This window comes from Rattus norvegicus, chromosome 1 (assembly GCF_036323735.1).
Source record: "Rattus norvegicus strain BN/NHsdMcwi chromosome 1, GRCr8, whole genome shotgun sequence".
NCBI classification, from domain to species: Eukaryota; Metazoa; Chordata; class Mammalia; order Rodentia; family Muridae; genus Rattus; species Rattus norvegicus.
Window position 1 is genome coordinate 92,552,363 of NC_086019.1, and position 23,117 is coordinate 92,575,479.

General features: G+C 49.7%; 1 protein-coding gene across 1 annotated transcript in view; it reads left to right on the forward strand.

Moving 5' to 3' along the window:
- The window catches only part of Fcgbpl1 (Fc fragment of IgG binding protein-like 1), a 38,015-nt gene continuing 14,898 nt past the window's right edge, over window positions 1-23,117 (forward strand). Inside the window, exons 1-8 of the mRNA NM_001164656.1 lie at window positions 1-62; window positions 3,604-3,953; window positions 9,484-10,054; window positions 11,957-12,561; window positions 14,372-14,933; window positions 16,798-17,390; window positions 19,503-20,088; window positions 20,172-20,371. Of these exons, the coding sequence (NP_001158128.1) occupies window positions 8-62; window positions 3,604-3,953; window positions 9,484-10,054; window positions 11,957-12,561; window positions 14,372-14,933; window positions 16,798-17,390; window positions 19,503-20,088; window positions 20,172-20,371 (3,522 nt within the window). The 5' untranslated portion in view covers window positions 1-7. The remainder of the gene's footprint in view (window positions 63-3,603; window positions 3,954-9,483; window positions 10,055-11,956; window positions 12,562-14,371; window positions 14,934-16,797; window positions 17,391-19,502; window positions 20,089-20,171; window positions 20,372-23,117) is intronic.

Here is a 23,117-nt window from a genome sequence, read left to right on the forward strand (position 1 = left end):
TGCAGATATGGGACCTCCATGGAGCTGGTGGGCACTATGGGCTGGAGCAAGTCTCCTGTGGGGTAAGTCAGATTCAACCTCATCCACGTGCTGGAACGTGGGACCAAGGAAACTGGCCTGCCTGGGTCAGCATCTTTCATTTGTAAACCTTCCATAAATCATGTCCCAGTACCTCTCAGGCTAGCTGCAATGGAAGCGAGAACTCACAGAACAATGAGGTGGGAGCCCCCCACTCCATGTTTGAGGTGTTGAAAGTCTACCTGCTTCGATTTTTAGGGGATTTTTGTCTATACTTCTATAATCCTCAACTTCCCTCCATCCTCTTGTAGAAACCGCCAAGATCTATTAAAACAGGAATCATCGTACTAGCAACTGAGTCCCGTCAGCGTGCATGCGTGCTCCCACGGGACTTTAAAAGGGGGGTTAGGGTCTGAGGTTTCATAAAAAACTTCATATAAGACCAACCAGTTTCATCAGAAAAGTAGATGTAACATCAAAAATAAATTACCACAGCCAGGCACGGTAGGGCACGCCTTTTTATCCCAGCACTCGGGAGGCAGAGGGAGGTGGATCTCCGTGAGTTCAAGGCCAGTCTGTTCTACAGAGTGAGTTCCAGGGCAACCAGAGCTACTGAGTTACTAAACCATAAGTGCAGACATCAAAAGCGAATGGTGGCCACTTACTCGAGGTGAGGACAGTGCTCCAAGCGCCCACAGTCACCTCCTGGACTATCTCGCAACATTCTATCCTTCATCGGGCCCGGCAGTATTTGAGTTCAAAAACCGTGTGCATGGTGCTCAGGCTTTGGGGCAGCCAAGACCAGAAGGGCTTGTAGGTGGGTGCTGCATACATTAGGAAGGGAATAGGAGCCTAGGGAGAATTATTCCAGAAGGTTCTCAGGAAGGCCAAGGGTTGGGTTTGTAATGGGGAGGACTAGATGAACAACTGCGTTTTCTTCAGGGTTGACCTGGGAGGCCACAGTGGACCCCAGGAACACTGATGGGGAAGAATTCCTCACGGCCTTCCTGCAGAATTCCCAGTCTGGGAACAGCAAGGCCTGTCTCTGCCCCTTCATCTCCAGTCTGTCAGACAGCACCGCCTCTGTCTCTCTCCTCAGCCAGGCAGACAATACCTTACAGAAGGTCCTGCTGAGGTGGGGATTCAGCCCCATCAGTGTCAAGGATAAGATGGCTGCTTTGGCATACAATGGTAGGCCATTCTGACCACACCATCTCAGAGTAGACATTAAGTGCTAAGCCCAGCTTGGAAGAACTGATACTGCTGTGCCCTGTTGAGGCCCTGGACACAGGGCTTTGTGCCCACCTCCCATACCTTCCTTGACTTCCTTCTCCCTGCCTTTCCTGTTCATTCTTCTCCAGCTCCCAGGATCAGCTGCCCTGTGCACTTCTCAATTCTAGCATCCCTGGCAGACTTCTTTAATTCTCTCCTGTTTCCAACCAGGAACAAGATTCAAAAACTTTCACCAACCACAGTGCCCCAGGGCTTACGGAGCAGAGCACAGTCCCAAGGATTGTCCACTGTTCAAGCATCAGCCATTGTGTGTTTGTTTGTGGTGAGGTTGTAGAAAGGGTCTTGGAGAGACCCAAGGAGCCGGGATGGAAGGGGCCAGTTGAGGTTTTGATGCTTAAAGAACTAATAGTTATACTCGCTGCTGACGGCTACTCTCCACTCCTCACGTAGGCCCGCTGATGCGCAAAGCCAGGAGATCCAGAGACAGAGACAGTAACAGTGAGGACCCGGGGATGGGGCGTCTCTGCAGTCCGGCCTCCCTGGGAGCTTCACCTGCTTTGACATAGTTAAGGAACAGAACCTGGGCTCTGTGTGCAACCTCAGGCTCAGCCCATTCAGAAGCTCCCCACATGTTGTGAGGATACAGAGCCAGAGCCACAGGGCCTGGGGTTAACTCCAGTTGTGCCTGGGTGGCCTTCAGCCTGTCACTCCACCTCTCTGGGCTTCAGTTTCAGAGACTCTCGTGTAGAGATAAGGCCTGGGGATTAGCTTGTGGCAAGAGATCAGGGCGGTGCAGGGTGAGCTGTGGTGGGAGAGGGGCCTGTCAGAGAGTTCTTGAGGACTGGAGGGCAACCAGGAAGGGCTGTCTCTTCCCAGATGGTCTTCTTCAAACTGGGACCCAAGACACAGGGGTTCCTTATCCTGGCAAAAAGGGGCAGCCCACTTCAAGGAATGCTTTAGAAATGACTAGGGGAATGGGAATGGGTGGACAATTAATTATATCAAGTAATACTGGACCCTGGGGTTCAGTTACAAACCTCCTTCCATTTTAGCTTATTGAAACCTGACAACACCCTTCTCCAATCTCTATGACGAAGCTTCCTCCCTGGTGAATTAGAACATTTAGGCAAGAGCATTTATAATTTACACAGTGTCCCATCTTGGTGTCTTGGCTAGAGGCTGAGGTGCTCTACACCATGATTTTTCCATTTTTCTGTGTCTCTGGGCCTTCCTTCAAAAAAAAAATTTGCGCATGTATATGTGTTCTGCATGTGTGTATCTGTATCTATGCAGGTATGCAGACCCAGGCAGGCGTGCGAAGGTATGAACACCCAAACACTCATGTGTGTACGCAAGTATGCACAGCCCAGCATGCATGTGTGGAGGCCAGAGGTCAACGTCAGGGATCCTCCTCTGACCCCTTTCTGCCTTGTCTGTCTTTGAGATCCTGATGTCTAGCTTTCAGTCAGCGAAACTTTGCTGAGCAGCCAAGCCCCTGGGATCTGCCTGCCATCGCTCAGTCCAGACACACTGAGCTAACAGAACACACTTGCGACCATGGCCAGCTCTTACAAGGCTGGAAGCTGGTCTTCCTGCTTACACAGCAAGGACTCTACCCCCACTGCCCCTGTCCTGTTCTTCCATTTCCTACCCTTGGGCTATTTCAGTCAGGTGGGACGAGGGATAGAGAAGGATGAGCAGCTGGTCCTCCTTCCTCTTCACTACCTGCCAATTCTCTGGGCCAAGCTTGTTAAACTGTTGAATCCAAGCCCCTGGGGATCAGCGAGCTCAGGGACACTCTCCCCATGAGAGCTCAAGCTATAGTTCCCATGCCTATGCTTTAAGTTGTTAAAACACCAATGTCGCCCTCGAATTCCTACAGAGAAACTGTTACTGTCAGACCCGTATCACAGGACACCGAAGCCAGAGCACTGAAAATAATCTGTCCAATGGCCCAGGGTTGGGCACTTGCGCTAGGACTTCTACTAAGGTTCCCTCTATGACAGTGGTCTCCATTTTACTAAAGACTCCATCTTCCTCTCCTATCCTCTGGCAACTTCTAGCCTGGTGGGAAGATAAGGAAGGGGGGACATCGAACTATAAATGGTTTAATGTTTCAGCAGTCGCTCCTGGTCCTTCTTCATGACTTGCCATTCCTCAGGGTCAAGCTGTGCTAAACTGTGGATCAGAAACCCTGGGAGAGGAGCTCTCTCCATGAGCCTGCAAACCTCAGTTTCCAAGCCTGTAGAAGGGGGCGTAGTCGTGAGCCAACCAAGCACAGTCCACATTGGAGGAGGCCCCAGGTGTCTGACCTCAGGAGCATTTCTAACTCCAACTCTCTTCCCTCCCCAGCTCGGCTCGCCCCAACAGAGGCTTCCTGCCAAGGCGTTCAGTGTCCACCTGGGCAGCGCTGCCAGATGGAGAGTGGGAAGGCCAGGTGTGTGCCAGAGCCCAGAGCTGTCTGCCGCGCCCAGGGTGATCCCCACTACACCACCTTCGATGGCCGTCGCTATGACATGATGGGCACCTGTACCTACGTCTTGACTGAGCTTCGCAGCACCAAGGACTCCTTGCTGGCCTTTAAAGTAGAAGCCAAGAACAAGCACCGGAGCTCCAACAAAGTCTCCTACGTGCGCTTGGTCACCGTGCATGCCTACGACTACACCGTGTCCCTGATGTATGGAGAGATAGGCTTCGCCAAGGTGAGTCCCCCGAGGCTTCGAGTTGAAGGTTTTGAACTACCAATCCAAAAGGAGCTGAACCCTTGGTGTTAGGCCCTGAACCGTCCCTTTTTCAGTGTGGCGGACTGGGCTTCACCATCATCTAAATAAGCCAACCAAAGGGATGGGGGGAGGGGGTTAAGCATCGGAAGATTGACTCAACGTAGCTGCCTTGGGTAGAAAAAGTAAACTTGAATCTCAGGTAATGACAAGACCTTTGTGAGCTTTTAGGAGCAGGAAACAAAGTAGCTGTGCACAGCCAGAGAGAGCTGTTACCCATGCTTAGGGTATGGTTTGAATAAACGCCATTTCAGCTCTGGTTCCAGAGGGGCTCTGGAGAAGATGGTATCACTGTCATTTCTTGAGAGGAACAATGTTTATCCCACAAAGCGATTACTTTGGCCCACATGCGTGACGTGACCACAGCAGTTCACACCTGGGGCTGATCTCAACGTGGTAACCTGTCCTGTGAGCCTTGCTGTTGCTTATGAGTAGTTCGGCCCCCTCTGCCCTCCTGTTATATAGATGTTTGTTGGTCTATAGAAGCAGAGAGAATGTCCCGAGGAACGAAAGGAAAATTAGAGGCTCAAAGGAGAGGGCTTAGAGAGATGGCTCAGCAGTTAACAGCACTTGCTGCCCTTGAAAATAACTGGGGTTCAATGCCCAGCACTCATTGTCAGGTGGGTCACAGATACCTGTAGGTCCAGTTCTGGGGGATCTGATGCCCTCTTCGGACCTCTGTGGGCACGGTATGTGTGCTCACATCCATCCATTAGCAGCTCCTGTCTTGAACTTGGGGACACTCTCCTGTCACCGTGGGAGAACTATAAAGTGACCAGTCAGGCGATCAAGCTTTTGAAACTGTGGTTTGGATTTCCTTGAGTGCCTCCTGCCACACAAAACACTGCTGTTTTAAGTGGGGGAGATGGTGCTCTTTCTTTCGAAGAACCCCCAGTAGGCTCCATCTGGAGTCCCATCATCCCTTTCTGCAGTGTCAGCAATATGGTGGCTTTCAGGGGTTGGGGGGGGGGGGAGGATCCATCCTCTTCCTAGGTACACTCTATCTCCGTGTTACTTTTACTTGCATTTTCTGCCTCTCGGGGCAAACTCACTTGAGCATTGAATTCACAAAGTAAGTCACTGTGAAGTCTGTGGAACTGGTCGTGCTGGGACATATAGGAAACCGAGTTAGGTGGTCAGCCAGAGTGCACTGTAATGGCCATAGGAACACCTCGAGGACTTCCCGAGTACTCTCATAATGAGACACGGCAGGATTAGTTCTTTTCGTTAAAGAGTAGTTAGAACTCTGTGTCAGTCGCAAGGCTTCTGAGTGTGCACCTCACAACCGGGTGTCATCATCCTCTCCTCCCCCATCCTGTCTTGCTACGCACTGCTCCATCCTCATCCTGTCCCTCCATCCCCCACTGTTACAGGGAAGGGACGGTGAATAGTGGGTTGTGGGAATCCCCAAGCCTCCTCTGTCCTTAGCTAAGTCACCACAGACTCCTGTTCTCCGAAGCTGTCTACTGTGCTAGTTCTAAGAGGGTGCAGTGGCCTCCTCACTAGTCATTATAGTCTTAGTCGTTATAGACTTTTGAGGCTGAGTCCACCAACTAAGAAAGGTCCAGGCCTCTGTCCCCTTAATCGTCTATAATTTACTGACTCCCCATACACTTTTGGAGGCTTCTGGATGTAACTTCATTCAACTGTAATTTGGTACAGACTTTATGACAAGGCCAAAAGAGTCTTCAGTTATTCTGTTACTAATAGAAAGAACAAACAAGCCACCCCCTTCATCCAGAGCATCGAGAGCTGAAAATGGGGGTTGGGGATTTAGCTCAGTGGTAGAGCGCTTACCTAGCAACCTCAAGGCCCTGGGTTCGGTCCCCAGCTACGGAAAAGAAAAAAAAAGAAAGAAAGAAAGAAAGAAAGAGAGCTGAAAATGTGGGGCTAGATCTCTGTCCCCAAGGGGAAGAGGCCACAGCAACCTGATAGAACTAGCACAATAAACAGCTGGAGCGTCTACCAGACGCAACTTTGTATCTTATTCAAGCGTCTTTGCTTCCGTGCCTAACGGGATACTTTTGTGATAATATCCAGCCAGCACCTGCCATATTGGGATAGGAGCCCCTCCTGTTCTGTTGAATGTGTAGAGCTGGGAGGTGGCCTGACAGTTCTCTCTCTCTAGCTTTGTTTAAGACAGCAGCTTCCCATGGGTGGTGTGTAGCGAAAACGCTGGCAGAGAGCTTCACTAGCCTTTGACCAATTTAACGGGTTGCAAGTAGAAATAGTATCTTCTTCTGTCTCCACCCATCAGCTCCCAGTAATGGCACAGAGACCTTTTATTATTTATGAATGCTTAGGGCTTATAGCTTGTGTTTGTTTGATTCTAACTAGCTCATAGAACTTAATTAACCCCTTTTATACTGGCCCACATTTGTCATGTGGCTCTCTATGTCTGACTTTCTCCATGTCTGGTTTGGACCTGATTCTTTCCCAGAATTCCTACCTCTGCCCGCCTATCCTCTCCTGCCTAGCTATTACCCATCAGATCTTTATTAAACCAATCAGAGGATGCCTTAGACAGGCAAGGAAGGACAGGGATACACAGTGTACAAAAAGATTATCCCAACAAAATGGGACGTGAATCCAACAATGCCTGGGTCATCCTTGGGCGTTGGACTAACCTGCCAGGTGCGTCTCAGTGAGCTGCCCTCTGCCCCACTCAATTGAAAAGCCTAAGAAATCTGGGTGCCTTGAGGGACTCTGCACAGACCACTTCAGAGTGACCAATACATTAAATAAGTGTTCTCTCCTGATGTTCCAACAGCTTCGTGGAAGGGGAGAGGAGCCAGCTCAGATCCATCAAAAGGTGGAGGGATGCTCTTTGAGAACTGGGGAACTCCAGGGCTTAAAGTAACACTGGTCCTTTGCCTTCAAGGTCTTTGTTGTGAATTAGGAGACAGTTATCTTTTTTTAAAAAAGATTTATCCATTTATTATATATAAGTATATAATACTGTTGCTATCTTCCGACACACCAGAAGAGGGCATCGGATCTCTTTACAGATGGTTGTGAGCCACCATGTGGTTGCTGGGAATCGAACTCAGGACCTCTGGAAGAGTAGTCAGGTGCTCTTAACCGCTGAGCCATCTCTCCAACCTGAGACGGTTATCTTTAATGTATGGTCTTTATACCCTAGATTTATTCCCACCTTTAGAAAAAAATCTGAATTATATAAAAGTGGTTAAGAGCACATACTGCTTTTCCAGAGGATCCAGATTCAGCTCCCACATAAGGTGACTCACAACCGTCTGTAACGCCAGTTCCAGGGGATTCAATGTCTCTAAGCATTGTGGACACCTCCTCTGTGTCTCTTTCTGTCTCTCTGTCTCTGTCTCTCTCTAATACATAATTACTTATACATATGTAATATATACAATATATACACATACATACATACATATGTGTGTGTGTGTGTGTGTATACTTATGGAAGATATCTAATTCCACATTCCTGACTTTTGACAAAACAATTCCAACTGCAAGAAACTATAAAAGTTCAATGGCGGTGTTGGGGATTTAGCTCAGTGGTAGAGTGCAAGGCACTGGGTTCGGCCCCCAACTCTGAAAAAAAAGAAAAGAAAAAAAAAGTTCAATGGCCCATCCAAGAGTCAAGTGTCTTTTTTATATAATGTATACTTAAGCCATATTATATTGCAGTACTGTGCCCCTAATGGAAATTTGATGTTTTGAATTTTAATAGCATGGAATTTTAAATGTCTGTTGCAACTAGTTAAGAGACTGTAAGCCCATTCTATGCAGGTCCAGTCATGGACTTGATTCCTTCCCAACTGGGGCTCAGCAGTTCTGTACATTAAGACAGCCAACAGGGGGTTGGGGATTTAGCTCAGTGGTAGAGCGCTTGCCTAGGAAGCGCAAGGCCCTGGGTTCGATCCCCAGCTCCGAAAAAAAGAATCAAAAAAATAAATAAATAAATAAAAAATACTCCTAAAAAAAAAAAAAGACAGCCAACAGAATATCAGTCAGGACTGCCCAATCACAATTGACACAGAGAGGGGAAAAGGCACCCAGAGTTGATATAGTTGTCCTCACCACCAGGAAGGAACAGAGTAGTGGAAAAACCAGATCCCTCGGTCCAAAGGAACTTCTGGGCCAATCAGAACTTTAGGTAAGAATCAGGGCTCCTTTAAGTATTAAATAAATTTAAAAAAAAAGAATCAGGGCTCCTCTACACATAAGCCAATCAGATCTCAAATGCAGATAAATCAAGACCTCAAAGCCACTGCAGGGCAAGACACCCCCACATGATGAGGGATTTTAAGGTTAGCAACAAGCATTTAGTTTTGTTCATCAGAGGCTAGAATCTTCAAAAGTTACTCCTGGTATACCAGGGGATCCACATGTAGGAGTTGGGATAGGGAGAATGAATTGAGGTTACTGGCAAGCTGGTGTTACCATTTGAGGACTAACCTGTTCATTGTGCCCAGTATTGCTCATGCTGATTGCCCTGGCTAGCCCTAATTGTTGACTTGACACAGCTTAAAGTCATCTGAGAACTGTCTAGGCCAGGTTGACCTGTGGCCCTGTCTGTGAAGGATTGTGCTGGCTGTTGAATGATGTATGAGGGGCCTGGTCCACTGTGGGTAGCACCATCCCTAGGCACAGGGACCTGGTCTGTATGAGAGCTTAAGACTGACCCAGTGAGCCAACTAGCAAGCAGTATTCCTCATGGTTTCTGCCTCAAGCCTGGCTTCCCTCATGGATGAATTGTGATTTCTTCCCCCAAAGTAGCTTCTGGCAAGTGCACTGTGTCACAGCAACAGAAAGGAAACTATCCCCACCGTTCCACAGTGATGGTGGTTTAAAGAGACTGGCAACCCTTTGCCAGATTTGTCCCCATTTCAGTGCTTACAGGTCTTGACTGGTTCTGCCCACAGCCTCCTGTCTCTCACTTGTTCACGTCATGAGCATGCATCCCGCCATTTCACTGACTCCCTGCAGCTGCCCCTTGCTGCCCCCAGACCTGCCAGGTTCCTTCCTCACAGTAGCTTCATGCTTGTAATGGGCCTGCCGTTCTGCCAGCCACTGTTGGAGGCACTGGAGATAAAACCACGAGGTGGCCTCCCAGTGATTCAGACAGGGAGACCATGTGGGAAACTCGCACATTGTGAGAGAAGGTTAGAAGCTGTGGGGACTGGGGATCAGAGGAAGAGAGGCAGCAGGAACGGCTACTGAAAGGGTGATCAGGGACAGCCTCACCGAGCCAGTGACACCTCAGCAGACACTGTTGGGGGGAGGTCTCCATGCACATCTTGGGGAAGAACATTTCAGGCTACTGGAGATGCAAGAGTAAGCATTCCTAGGCTCAGCTGGTGATGAAGGAAGGAAGGAAGGCATCTTGTGTGGCTAGAGCTGGGCACTTGAGTGGAGGAGATGTAGGGCTGAAGGAGAGCTCACACAGGAGTCTAACTATTGTCGCCTCTCTGCAGATCAACTACCAGTACTCAGTCTTGCCTGTCTCCCTGAGTAAGGGTCGCCTGCGTGTGTACCAGAGTGGAACACGGGGTATTATAGAGCTGGACTTTGGGCTGGTGGTCACCTATGACTGGGATTGCCTGCTAAGTCTGAGCCTGCCCAAGCGCTTCCAAGACCAGGTATCCGGGCTGTGCGGCAACTATAACGGAGACCCTGCTGATGACTTCCTCACTCCTGATGGGAAGCAAGCTTCTGATGTCCTAAACTTCACCAAGAGCTGGAAAGTGCAAGATAAAGACCTCTTATGTGATGACGGCTGCTATGGCAACTGTCCCTCCTGCATCCCAAGCCAGGCCGAGATCTTTAAGAAAGACCCTTTCTGTGGCATGCTAATTCTGCCCTCGGGCCCATTTGCTGACTGTCATAAATTTCTGGACCCCAAGCCTTTCCTGGAAGAATGTGTATACGACATGTGTGTGACAGGAGGGGAACGTCTCACCCTGTGCCATGGCCTCAATGCCTATGCTCTAGCCTGTGTGGACATGGGCATCTCTGTCCGGGAATGGAGATCACGAACCAACTGCCGTGAGTTCAAGCCAGGGGTAGGGAGTTCTGGTGAGGGTTGGGGAACCCACTGGTACCAGAGCACTGATCGTGCTTCAGCCCAGTGACAGGCAATGACAGGAACACTGTGATGGCCAAGACACTCTGGGCCACAGGGACACACAGAGTAGTGAACGCGATAGGCTGCAGTGATTGAGGTTGCCACGAGAGGGCGCTCAAGCACATCTGTAGATTAGTTGGAGAGGAATGCAGGATAAGATTTGGGGAATTCGAGAGGGATAAAGGATGCTAGAGGGGGACTAAGAGGATATTCTTAGAATAACAATTTCCAATCTAAAATCCATGGGAAGGACTGGAATAGCCAGAAAAGGGGGAATAGGTGTGGGCTCCTGACCCAGGGGACCACAGAGGTTTGTCACGAAAGGTAGTCTGCCAAGTTGCAAGATCAAATTCAGTGATTATTCTTTGGCTGTAACACTCCAATGACCCCCAGTGCCCTCTGCACGAAACCAAAGATGACTAGCCAGGCGCCCATCCACTAAGACAGTCCCTCATTCAGTCAATAAACCTGCTATGAGCCTATACCTGCTGGCCATGTGGAGGACAAAGCCAATGGCAACTTGTCTGCGCTGTAGACAGCTCAGAGAAACATAACACTATCCTGAAGAGGCATGCAGGACAGTGAGGGAAAAAACCAACCTGAGTTCCAGTGTTAAGACTAGGATTTCAGGGGTTGGGGATTTGGCTCAGTGGCAGAGCGCTTGCCTAGGAAGCACAAGGCCCTGGGTTCGATCCCCAGCTCCGAAAAAAAAGAACAAAAAAAAAAAAAAAAAAAAAAGACTAGGATTTCAGAGGAACAATGAATCCAGAGGGAGACAAAGACACTGTTTGGACCTGCCTGTATCACCATTGTGCCCCATTGTCCTGTGACCCAAACTCCAAAGGAGAAGCCAGTGAGTTCATTGCCCTTCCTGTCCATTTTGTAGGCTCTGTGCTCCCTGCTGAAGATTCAGTGTGACAGACCCAGGCTGTGTCCTCACTCCAACAGAACCTATATCTTGGGTGGGGAGGGACAGCCAGGGAGTTAGCAGAGCAACTAGAAAATACCTTCAAAGAGCAGGATACTGTGATAGTATCTGGAAGCTCAGGGAAGACGTAGGAAACCAATGACAGTGGATCCTAGAGCCCGTCCGGGCCATGGAGTCAGCTAAGTCGCCCCAGTGTTGACCATGGAGCGCCTGTGGTTCTATCATTCAATCCGTATATCCGGTGAAACCAGTATTGCCTCCTCCCGTTTACTCCGGGCAAGACTGAGATACAGAGCCATTGGCTCATAAAGCCTTGGCAAGGAAGGAGCTGGTGTTTCGAATCTAGGCCATCTGGGCAGCCTTCGTCTTTACCCACAAAGTCTGTTAGAGGAAATGGCTAGTGCAAGGGTCTGAGTGGGGAATCCTGGGACCGGGTACCTGTGGATCCACTGAGGCTGAGGCAGAGTGTGCCAGTAGGAGAGTGGGGGAGATGGGGACAGAGAGATGGTGGGGAGCATAGGGGAACCCTAGGACCTCAGGAGGACTCTGCATTCTCCTGAGTGAGATGGAGCCACAGGAGGTCGAGGTACCTGGTCTGTGCCTGCATTCACAGTCCCTCTCGCTCTGTGAGGAGCACATACGGTACCGGGGAGGAGGAACCAGTCAGAAGGCTGCTATGGTTCCTGGGCCGTGGAGACAGATTGTGCGTGGGTTTGGAAGGTGATTTGCCCACTGCCTGATTGGTTGCCCAAGGATGGGACGGAGGGGGCGTTGGGGCCTGAGTATCAACGAAGTAGGAGTTCCATTAACTGAGGGCCGTGACCTCTAAGGAAGCAGCATTGTTTCAGGGAATCCCAAACCTGACGTGACCCACCCTTTCTCCCCAACCCTCCAGCCCTGACCTGTCCCGCCAACAGTCGCTATGAGCTCTGCAGCCCCGCCTGCCCGGCCTCCTGCAACTCAGAAGCTTTACCGACCAACTGTTCTTCGCGCCCGTGCGTGGAGGGCTGCGTGTGCTTTCCGGGCTTCGTGGCCAGTCGTGGCCTTTGCATGCCTGTCTCATCCTGTGGGTGCACCTTCCAGGACCGCCTGCTGGCCCCGGGTCAAGAAGTGTACGCTGATGAAAAATGCCACCTCCGCTGTACCTGCGATGCGGACTTTCAAGAGGTGATCTGCAGGAACACATCAGGATGTCTGCTCCATGAGCACTGTGGGGTACGGAATGGCTCCTTCGGTTGCTCCCCGGAGTACTTCCGCATCTGTCGGGCATCCGGAGACCCCCACTACATGAGTCTGGATGAGCGCATCTTCAACTTCATGGGCACCTGCACATATTTGTTCACTGCCTCCTGCGGCCAGCACCCGTCCCTTCCCGACTTCAAAGTGTTTATAGAAAATGAACGCCGAGGAAGTCAAAGCGTAAGCTTTGTGCGTTCTGTGAAGTTAGAGGCCTTTGGAATCAGTTTGGAGGTGCGCCGGGAATACCAAGGCAAAGTGCTGGTGAGTGGGTGCTGCAGGGCGTGAAGCCGGCAGGAGAAGGCACAAATCCACTGAAAGATTGATGGCTGTGGCGGGAGTGGAGGGGGATTCACTCAATGATCTTGTGGTGAAGGTCCAGGCCCTGTTACTTTTTCTTGGTTCTGTGACAGACTCCCAGACTGTCTTATCTAGGTCAGAGGTCATAATCGAATAGGTCTCCACTGGGAGCCACCAGTCTCTGGGTAGTTCTGCGGAGGTCACGAATCCCTATCTTCAGGATCTGAAAAAGAGGTCTTGGTGCTCAGTAGCGATTAGCGGTTCCTAGTTTTGTTCTTGGAAAAGCTTAGAATGATGGACTTGTGTCTAAAGACTGGTCCGGAGAGCAAGGTGACAGGTGATGTGAAATGTACGGTACAACGTGAGCATTTGTGTTATGGGTGGGGGGTGGGGGGAGTAGAGATGCTTATTCAGCCTCTCAGTCTGAGCAAATGTCTGTCCACCCAGATACAACATCAAGACTGCACACGGTGAGTTCTGGTCTCAAAAACTCCAAGAAAACAAAAGGAAAGCCAGGCTGCCAGGCTGCTGGTCTGCCTCTTCTCTGTGCCCTTTCTCCCCAGGGTGGGCCCCACGCCATTACTTCTTTTCAGACTTGCACACCAGGCTGTCTGCTGTGCTGTCCAGAACATGGCTCAGCTACCCTGAGGATCAAACTCTTCTTGCTCTCTAGTGCTGAAAACCCAGAGCTGGACCAGCCAGCTAGGCAAGGGTCAAAGGACAACCCTTCACACACACACACACACACACACACACACACACACACACACTTACTCATACTAAAGGACAATTGTTCTGATTCAAGTCTTCCCAAATAGATTTTGCAAATCTACCATAAGTCCCATCCTGTGATCAAAGATAGCGTCTCTGACATTCTGTCTTTCTACAGCTGACGTCTACAGACACCCCTTGACCATCCCCCCAGAAAAGGTGAAAGCTAGGCTGGTGCACAAACCAATCCCAGCACTCAGAAGGCAGAGACAGACAGATCTCTAAATTCCAAGGTAGCCTGTGAGCCATCGGACTTCCAGATATTGTTCTTGGGGTCATTGTTGTGGTTCCCACATCTACTATACATTGAGTTCCAGGCCTATCAGAGATACACAATGAGACCCTGCCTCAAAGATAGATAGATACATAGATACATAGATAGATGGAAGACAGACAGACAGATAGATAGTACTTATTTGTTTTTATAGTACTATATGCCTTTAATCCCAGCATTTTGGGAGGCAGAGACAGGAGGATTTCTGTGAGGCCAGCCTGGTCTACATAATGAGTTCCAAGATAACCAATGCTACAGAGAGACATTGTCTAAAAACTAATAAAAATTAAAGTTAAAAGTGTGTGTGTGTGTGTGTGTGTGTGTGTGTGTGTGTGTGTGTGTGTGTGTAGAAATGAATTGTTAGATACTCAAGCAGTGGCTCATGATTATAATAGAGAAATTTGGGTAATGGCTTGTGTTGTGGAGAGAGGGAAGGTGGACAAGTTCAGAGTGGGAAACAGAATTTTCTGTGTGCCAGGCTCTGACTCCCTCAGAGTTTGGTATGGAAAGGCTCTAGATAAAGAGAGGGCACAGTTATTGAGAGGAACTAATGTTCTCCCACCTCTCACTTTACCTAAGGCTTGAATATTAATTAACAACATGTATTTAAAACAAGTAAGTGCAAAGGTCTTTAGACCAGACTAAATGAAGAGGTTTAGAGGGGTTACCCGTATTGGGGAGCTCGGAGGCAGGTATCCTGACTGTTGGTCCTCCCACATCTCTATCCAGATGAATGGCATCCTGCACTACCTGCCCTTTCAAGCCCTAGGTGGAAAACTCGTGGTATTCCGCCAAGGCAAGTACGCTATCCTACGCACGAACTTCAGCCTGACCATCAGCTATAACTGGGACACCCACGTGACCGCCAAGGTGCCCAGCAACTATTTTAAGGGTGTGTGTGGGCTCTGTGGGAACTTCAACGGGGACCCACGTGATGACTTGGGTGTGCAGATTAGAGGAGAAGCCCTTGACCCTCGAGACTTTGGGAAAAAGTGGCTGGTGTCATCACATCCTGGCTGCAGGACAGACGAGCAACTTCTGTGTCCTAGCTTCAAAAAGGAAATAGTAAAGTCTATTACGAAGAAATGTCATATTCTTGGTAACATATCCGGGGAGTTCAGGCACTGCTGGAGAGTGCCCGCCTTCAACAGTGCCCTCATAGAGTGTATGTACGATTGCTGCCGCATGCCAGGCCAAACTAAGCCACTCTGCGACTCACTGGCCACATACACCTCTATATGCCAGTCTTCTGGGGTCGCCGTGCTTCCATGGAGGACTGAGGATCTTTGCCGTGAGTACCAAGGGAGTCAACCTGGGATTGGGTCTAATGCTTGTTCATTAGCGTACGAGTCACACTGTTTGATCCTTCCGCTGCCTGGTGAAGAAGGGCCTGTGCTTATGCCGTGGAGCTGAGACCATAGGAAACCGCTGTGTACATACAGGAAGGAGGCTGCTATGACCAAGACACAGGGTCTTCCACCTCTTCTGGTTTCATTTTACTTTCCTTGAAATGACCAGCATGCCTAGAGCCCACAACAGCCCACAGCGTGCGGAGTTCCTTTGCCTTGGTCTTAGTAGTTCGGTGTTGGGGCATCCTTTAAGTTTAGATTTTATGGGGTGCTGTGGTAGGAGCACGGCATGATGCAAGCATGGCATGATGTGTTGGGGAGCTCCCACCCAGCCTGCTTGATCAGCTGCTTCCCTTTGCCTTTACAGAGCTGTCCGCCGGATAAGGTTGATTCGCGTTTTGTAAGGGGGAACAAGAAACGGTTGACTTTGCTTGGGTTTGTTCGTTTGTTTTAAGGTTTATTTTTGTTTCATACATGTGAATGTTTTGCATCTATGTCTATGCACCAATGGGCAAGACATGCCCAAGGAGGCTAGAAAAAATATCAGATCCCCTGGGACTGAACATACAGATGCTTGTGAACTACTATATGGGTGCTGGGAACCGAACCTGGGTCCCCCGAGAAGGGTAATAAGTGCTCATAACAGCTGAGCCATCTCTCCAGGCCTGTGTTTGATTATTGGTTTATTTATTGTGACACTAAACACTTTCACTAAAATGTAGTATAAGTAATTATTTTTAATTACTAAATATTTCTTAATGCCTGAAATCAAACCACCAAACTTATATTTTACTGATCCTACAAAATGAAGAAGCTGATGCTATATTCTCTGATATACTGCCCAGTTTGTACATACAGGCATGCATAGACTTATTTAAAATATGTAACATGTCTTATCATTTATATCCAGCATGAGCAGTGTCACTAAAGATATTACAGATGAACCCAAACTACAGTTACATCAGAACTGAATTCTATTTCTGAGGCTCAGAAACTATAATAAAAGGGTATTCCTCTGACCCTACTAAACACGGTAGTCTCTTGAAATGGGGTGTGTGTGTCTGTCTGTCTGTGTCTGTGTGTGTGTCTATGTGTGTCTGTGTGTCTGTGTGTGTCTGTCTGTGTGTCTGTCTGTGTGTCTGTCTGTGTGTCTGTCTGTGTGTCTGTCCATGTGTGTATGTGTGTCTGTCTGTCTATGTGTGTCTATCTGTGTGTGTCTGTGTGTCTGTCTGTGTGTCTGTCTGTGTGTGTCTGTCTGTGTGTGTCTGTCTGTGTGTCTGTCCATGTGTGTATGTGTGTCTGTCTGTCTATGTGTGTCTATCTGTGTGTGTCTGTGTGTCTGTCTGTGTGTGTCTGTCTGTGTGTGTCTGTCTGTGTGTCTGTCTGTGTGTCTGTCCATATGTGTATGTGTGTCTGTCTGTCTATGTGTGTCTATCTGTGTGTGTCTGTGTGTCTGTCTGTCTGTCTATGTGTGTCTATCTGTGTGTGTCTGTGTGTCTGTCTGTCTCTGTGTGTGTCTGTGTGTCTGTCTATGTGTGTCTATCTGTGTGTGTCTGTGTGTCTGTCTGTCTCTGTGTGTGTATGTGTGTCTGTCTGTCTATGTGTGTCTATCTGTGTGTGTCTGTGTGTCTGTCTGCCTGTCTATGTGTGTCTGTCTGTGTGTGTGTATGTGTCTCTGTGTGTGTCTGTTTTTCTGTGTGTGTCTCTGTATGTGTCTCTGCATGCACTCGTGTATACTGAGGAATCAACTCTGCCCACCCAAGAATAAATAAAAGTCTTTGATCTCTTTGGCCCCTCTCTCTGCAGCAATGAACTGCCCACCTCACAGCCACTATGAGTTGTGTCAGCGAGGCTGTCCATTGACCTGTGGAGACCAGCCGGTGCCTGGAGGCTGTGGCTCAGATTGTTATGAGAGCTGTGTCTGTGATGAGGGCTTTGTCCTGAGCGGTGAGATCTGTATACCCCTGTCATCCTGTGGTTGCGTGTACCAGGGCATCTACCATGCGCCAGGAGATGACTTCTATCCTGGCCCTGAGTGTAACTCCCTCTGCCACTGTAATAAGGGCGGCCTGGTGTCTTGTCAGCCCTCATATTGCGGCCCACATGAAGTCTGTAAAGTGATAGATGGCATCCTGAGATGTGTGGGGGTGGGCTCTGCCACCTGCCATGTGTCAGGGGCTTCACACTACACTACCTTTGATGGCCGCCGCTTCGACTTCATGGGCACCTGTGTGTACGTGCTGGCTCAAACCTGCTGGACCCAGCCTGGCCTGCAACCGTTCACAATACTGCAGGAGAATGTAGTCCGGGGCGACAAGCAAATCAGTGTGACCAAGATGATCACCATCGAGGTGGCCAACTACACCCTGCAGCTGGAGCAGAATCAGTGGAAGGTTAAGGTGAGGCAGAGGTGGGGCCCTGGAGGAGACATGGACCCCGGGGGTTGATATGTGAGTGGGGCATGAACAGTGCTCAGTCTAGGACCCAAGAGAATGTGTGAGAAAGTGTGACCACAACAAGAGGAAATATGGGTAGAAAGCCTAGAACGAGGAGGGAGGCCTCGGGGACTTGAAGCCTTTCCAATGTTGCTTTGTTTCTCCTGTTCTACCTTTAACTAACCCTCTCCTCATCTTCCTATGCGCTCCATCTTCCTCCCACTATGCCTGGTCCCAGCATGTTGTGGGACATGATTTCTGAGAAGTCAGGAACAAACATCTGCTCACCCCTAGATGGGAATCAATTACGGGCCAGACTAACAATACCATCCATGTTTAACTTGGTGAACCAGTGAGTTTATTGGGTTTCTTAAAGGAATAAACTCATTGTAAACAACTCAAAGCAAACCGGGAAAACAAAAAATCCACCCCAGCACAGATGAGGACTGAGCAAAGCTGAAACTCTGGAGCTTTCTGAACCACCATCAGCTAGTTCTGCAAGTAGGAGAGTCTCCAAGCAGTCCCCGTTGCTTATATAACCTTGAGGAGGGAGGGACCTTAAGTATCTGCTAAGTTTTAGGAACTTCCTGAGACGTGTGAGTCTTATAGAGCTCCCTTTTAGAACTTCTGAGTCTTAATGAGCCCCCTTCAAGGATGAACTATATTTAAGGGAATTTGCTACCCAACACTGCCCAAGCCAACTCCTTGGTTTCCTACCCACAAGGAGCACTTGATATAGTCACAATGTAGAAAAGTTCAGAGGTAGGAAAGGTCCAAGGACAGAGGACACTCTGTAACCACCATCATCCCTTAACAATTATAGCAACAACAGCAACTTGTTTTGCACGCTGCCCCCAGGCCCATTGGCTGCTAAGCAACTGGCACTCTCACCATCAGTTTAACCTTGCAATGGTAGCTGGAGAAGGCACCATGATTGATTGGACTCTTTTTTTTTTTTTTTTGGAAGACTAAGTCCCATCACTGTGTTGAAATTCTTTAGCAAAGGCAAGGCATTTGCTGCTAAGAAACAGCACCCTGGATCCCACACCACACCCTAATGCTTTTCTGAGCAGGAAGACTGAGTCTCACAGGAGACTGGCATTTGAGATGCACTGGGAATTTCCCCACTGACGTGCAGCACCCAGTAGTTGTGCTGGGAGCAGTAGAAGCAAGAGCTGTCCCACACCGGACACAGGTTGCAGGGGCAGCATCTTCCCTAAGGAGCCCCAAGCTCTGAGGTTAGCAGCTGACACATGAGCAGCTCCAGTCAGAGGGAGCGCTCTGTTCCTGTCACCAACCCCCCAGCTTCCCTGTGGCTGTCCCTCACTGCAGAGGCAGAAACTGAGCCCAGAGGGTTAGGTGACGTGCCCTTCACTACCAGCCTGGGGAGGAATGGCTGTTGATGTCTTTTGGACACTCCAGACATGCCTAGAGCGTGCCTCTCCCTGCCTCCTCCCAATCTCTTTGCACCTGTGAAAAGCCGGTGGGCGGGGTGTGTGTGATGAGGAAGGGCACAGATGTGGTGAGCTCAGGGGTGCACCAGGCAGAGCCCTCGGGTGATCCGCAGGTTTACCCACACTTCCACTTTCATCCAGCCACCCTTACAGCAACAATTCTGAGTGCCCCAGGCTGTCCAGATTGACTTACAAACACAGCCCCAAGCCACTGGTACATCTACATGCCCAGCCCATAGACAGGAAGCAGAAACACAGGTGAGTCTCCCACCTAAGGGCACAGAAAGGTCTTCCCATGATGCTCTTTCTATGGTCCTACCCCAGTGCCTCACAGGAACTCGCCATTTGATTTAGGGCCCTCTTAGATTCATGGTGTTTTTATGGCAAGGTTATAATTTTTAATCACACCAACAAAGACCCTTTTTCCAAATATGTTCGCATTTCGAGGTCCTGGCTCTCATATAAGGTACTGTTATTGTACATTTTACAAATATGGAAATGGGGGGAGCAGGAAGATGGGGTTAGTCAGGATTTCAATGTCAGACAGGAACATCTAGAACAGACTTAGTGATAGACTGCATCAAAGTGTGCTGTCTGGAGCTTGGCGGTCCCTGACTCCCAGGTGAACGCTGTGTACATGAAGATGCCTGTGTCGCTGGATGGGGAGAGAGTGCAGGCCTTCCTGCATGGCACAGATGTGGTAATCAAGACCAAATTTGGCCTGCTCGTGTCCTACGACCTCAAATACAGCGTGCGTGTCACCGTCCCCCGCAACTACTATAAACACATGTGTGGCCTGTGTGGGGACTACAACAACAACCCCAAGAACGACTTCCAGAAGTCCGATGGCTCGCAGGCAGTCAGTCCCGGTGAGCTGGGGAAATCCTGGGAAAAAACTGTGCCGGGTTCCTCCTGCACACCCCGGCCAGCCTGCAAACCGGGGCAGGATTGCACCCCGAAGTGCTACCCAACCCTGGAAAGGAAGTACAGTGGGAACGAGTTCTGCGGACTGCTCACCAACCCCACAGGGCCACTGGCTGCCTGCCACAAGCTGCTGGACCCCCAGGGTCCCTTGCAAAACTGCGTCTTTGATCTCTGCCTGGGTGGCGGGAACCTGAGTATTCTCTGTAACAGCATCCACGCCTATGTGAGCGCCTGCCAGGAGGCTGGAGGCACTGTCAAGCCATGGAGAAACCAAACTTTCTGTCGTGAGTGATGGGGCGCTGAGGGGAGGGAGAGGGGAAGCTTGGGAAACTGGAGTAGAAGCCTGACACCCACTCCCCTGTCACAGCGATGGAGTGCTCGCCTCACAGCCACTATGAGGTCTGCGCAGACACCTGCTCCCTGGACTGCTCAACAATTACCACTCCCATAAAGTGCCTGAAGACGTGTTCAGAGGGCTGCGAGTGTGACACTGACTTCCTGCAGAGCATCACAGCCTGTGTGCCCATGGAGAAATGCGGCTGCCATCATAACGGAGTCTACTATGAGGTAGGAACCCAGCCTTCTTGACAGAACCCAGGACTTCTTCCTGAACCCAGGCCTCTCTGCTTGTGCAGCACTCTAGCCTTCCCGCCATTTTACCTTCTGAATACCTCTACCCACATCTGTCCTCCTCCTGACTTGGTACACCTTGTCCTTGTCTAGTCCTTAATTTTCCTCCCTCTGGTCGGCCCACCTCACAGGAGTAGAAAATGTCACCATGGGTATTGATGTTTTCAACTCTTCTTCCCCTGGCTTCCTAAGCCAAGATTTCCCTTTGTGTACCATGCCGGGATAAAGATGGCTTTCCCACTGTGAGTCATGGCTGGAGGGAGTCCTATTGTACTACGATAAAGATCCTATGTAGGAAAGGAAAAACATTTCAAGTGCTGATCCTGGGCACTTGGTATCCACAGATGTTTAATAGAGGGGACCAGGCAAGAGCTGCTCATGGCAGCGCTCTGGCTCAGGAAGGGTCACAGTTCTTACAAAGGCCTAAGAGGTCAAGGATTCCTCAGCCCTTGTCGGCAGTCAGTGTTATACCACGAGCCTGGCGTATGAAAGTCCCTTGCATGTAAAGCTCTCTGGAAGTTTCCCAGCAAAACAGAGCCTGCTGCTTCTGTTAGGGTTTAAATATCGACCCGTGCCCGGACAGAACGCACCAAGCCAACATGGCTCCACGTGGAGAGATTTAATGAGAGAAGAGGAGTAGAGGAGAGGAAAGGCTGGCCATGGGCACGTGGAGGGAAGTGGGGGAATGGAGAGCGACAGGGATGAGGGGAAGAGTAGGGAAGAACAAAGAGCAAGAGAGGGAGGAGGGGGCAAGCAGCCCCCCTTTTATAGTCAGGCACAGCTGGCTGTTGCTAGGCAATTGTGAGGCGGAGCATACCCGGCAGCTGTAGGGGTGGAGCTTAAACAGAATACCAAGTTTCTCTTCCGGCTCTTTACAGCCTCCTGCCCTCCCGTGACTTCAGTTCTTCATCCTTCCACCATCCCCTCTACCCTCATCCCAGTTGCTCTTTCCCACCCCTCAGCCAGCCACTCCCGCCACTTTTGCGGTCCAGCCTGCCACTAGCTCAGCTGGCCTCTTCTTCAGCTGTCACACTTTGTGACTTTTCCACCTTGGCTTGCTAACTGTTCAGCTCTCATGGCCACCCAGTGGTCTCTGTCACTCTCTTTGTGTTGCCTGCTCTGTCCTCAATACTGAAAAGCAAGCAGGAAAAGACCGCCCAGAAGCAGCCTTTCATTGGGCCTATTCCTAACACCACGGAAGGTGGCACAGGGCTCTGTTTCCCAGCTGACTCAGTAGGTGGGCAGAACAGCGTGCTTAGAGTGCAGGGGTATTTAGACCACACACAGTGCAGGGATATTTAGACCACACACAGTGCAGGGGTATTTAGAGCACACACAGTGCAGAGGTATTTAGACTGATCACAACTTTGCCTCTTCAGCGCCAGTCAACAACATTCACTGCCTGGCCACCAGGGGGAGCACTTCACCTCCAGCCTAGAAATGGCTTATAGGATCATCTAGAGTTCGCCTAGATCTGTGATAAGGAAAAGTCTAGTGAAAAACAAAAGTCTTCTCCACAAATGCAAAACCACAGGTGCTACCGTGAGCTTAATCTGGCTGGTTCGCTTGAGTGACAGTCCTTTGGCTCAAGGGAGTCACAGCAAAGAAGAGTCCAGGAGCTACCAAGTAGGGAGTCAAATTGTCCTACCCTCCAATATCTTACAGGAAAATGAACACCAGGGCTTACAGTACGAGAACGAAGAATTTATCTTAACAATATGACTATAATAGTTTTTTTAAGATTTATTTTTATTTTGTGTGTGAGCAAAATTTATTTTGTGTGTATCTTCGTTCTCATACTGTAAGCCCTGGTGTATGTTCTTGGTGGGTGTCATCAAAGAAGCTGGGGTGGAGGTGGGAGCATCAGATCCTTTAAGACTAGAGCTCCAGATGCTTGTGAGCTGCCATGGGAGTGCCGAGAATCAAGCTCAGGTCCTCCGGGAGAGCAGCCATGGCTCTTAATGACTGAGCCATCTCCCCAGCCCTATTTTATAGCCACTGGCCAGTGCCCCAAGGAGACATGTGCCCCATCCGCTGTCCCATGACCACAGAGAGGAGCCTTGTCTATTATAGCAGCTATTCATTTCCTCTGCTTCCTCCTCTTGCTCCCTGACATGGAGGTCTGCCTTAACGTGTGCGTGTGTGTATGCATGTGTGCCTGTGTGCATGCGTGCGCACTCGTGCATGTGTGTGTGTGTGTACACATGTGTGTAACTGTCTTGTTTATAGAAGACTCAGAGGGCAGCCTCCTCCCTGTGGTTCTCCTCCCATAACCACTAGCAATGAAAGCAAACGTGTGGGTGGCAATGCCCACGAACCTGTCTGAGGTGCACAGAAAGACTTGTTATGAAGTCATATATATGCTGTCAAGAGACTGGTGAAGTGTCTCACACAGACCTGCACGTCACTTAGCTTTCACAACAGTTATCTTTCCTTGCTTCACCTTTACCCCTTTACCCAGCAGCCTGGGTTATTGAAAAGCCGCCTCTCTTTGCTGTCCCCTGTGCTTTGCACATTGTATCAAGACCGTTGTACTTTCCAGTTTTTCCCCCAAGACAGGGTTTCTCTGTGTAGCCCTGGCTGTCCTGGAACTCTGTAGACCAAGCTGGCCTTGAACTCAGAGCTCTACCTGTCTCTGCCTCACAAGGGCTGGGATTAACAGAGTGCGCCACCACCACTGCCT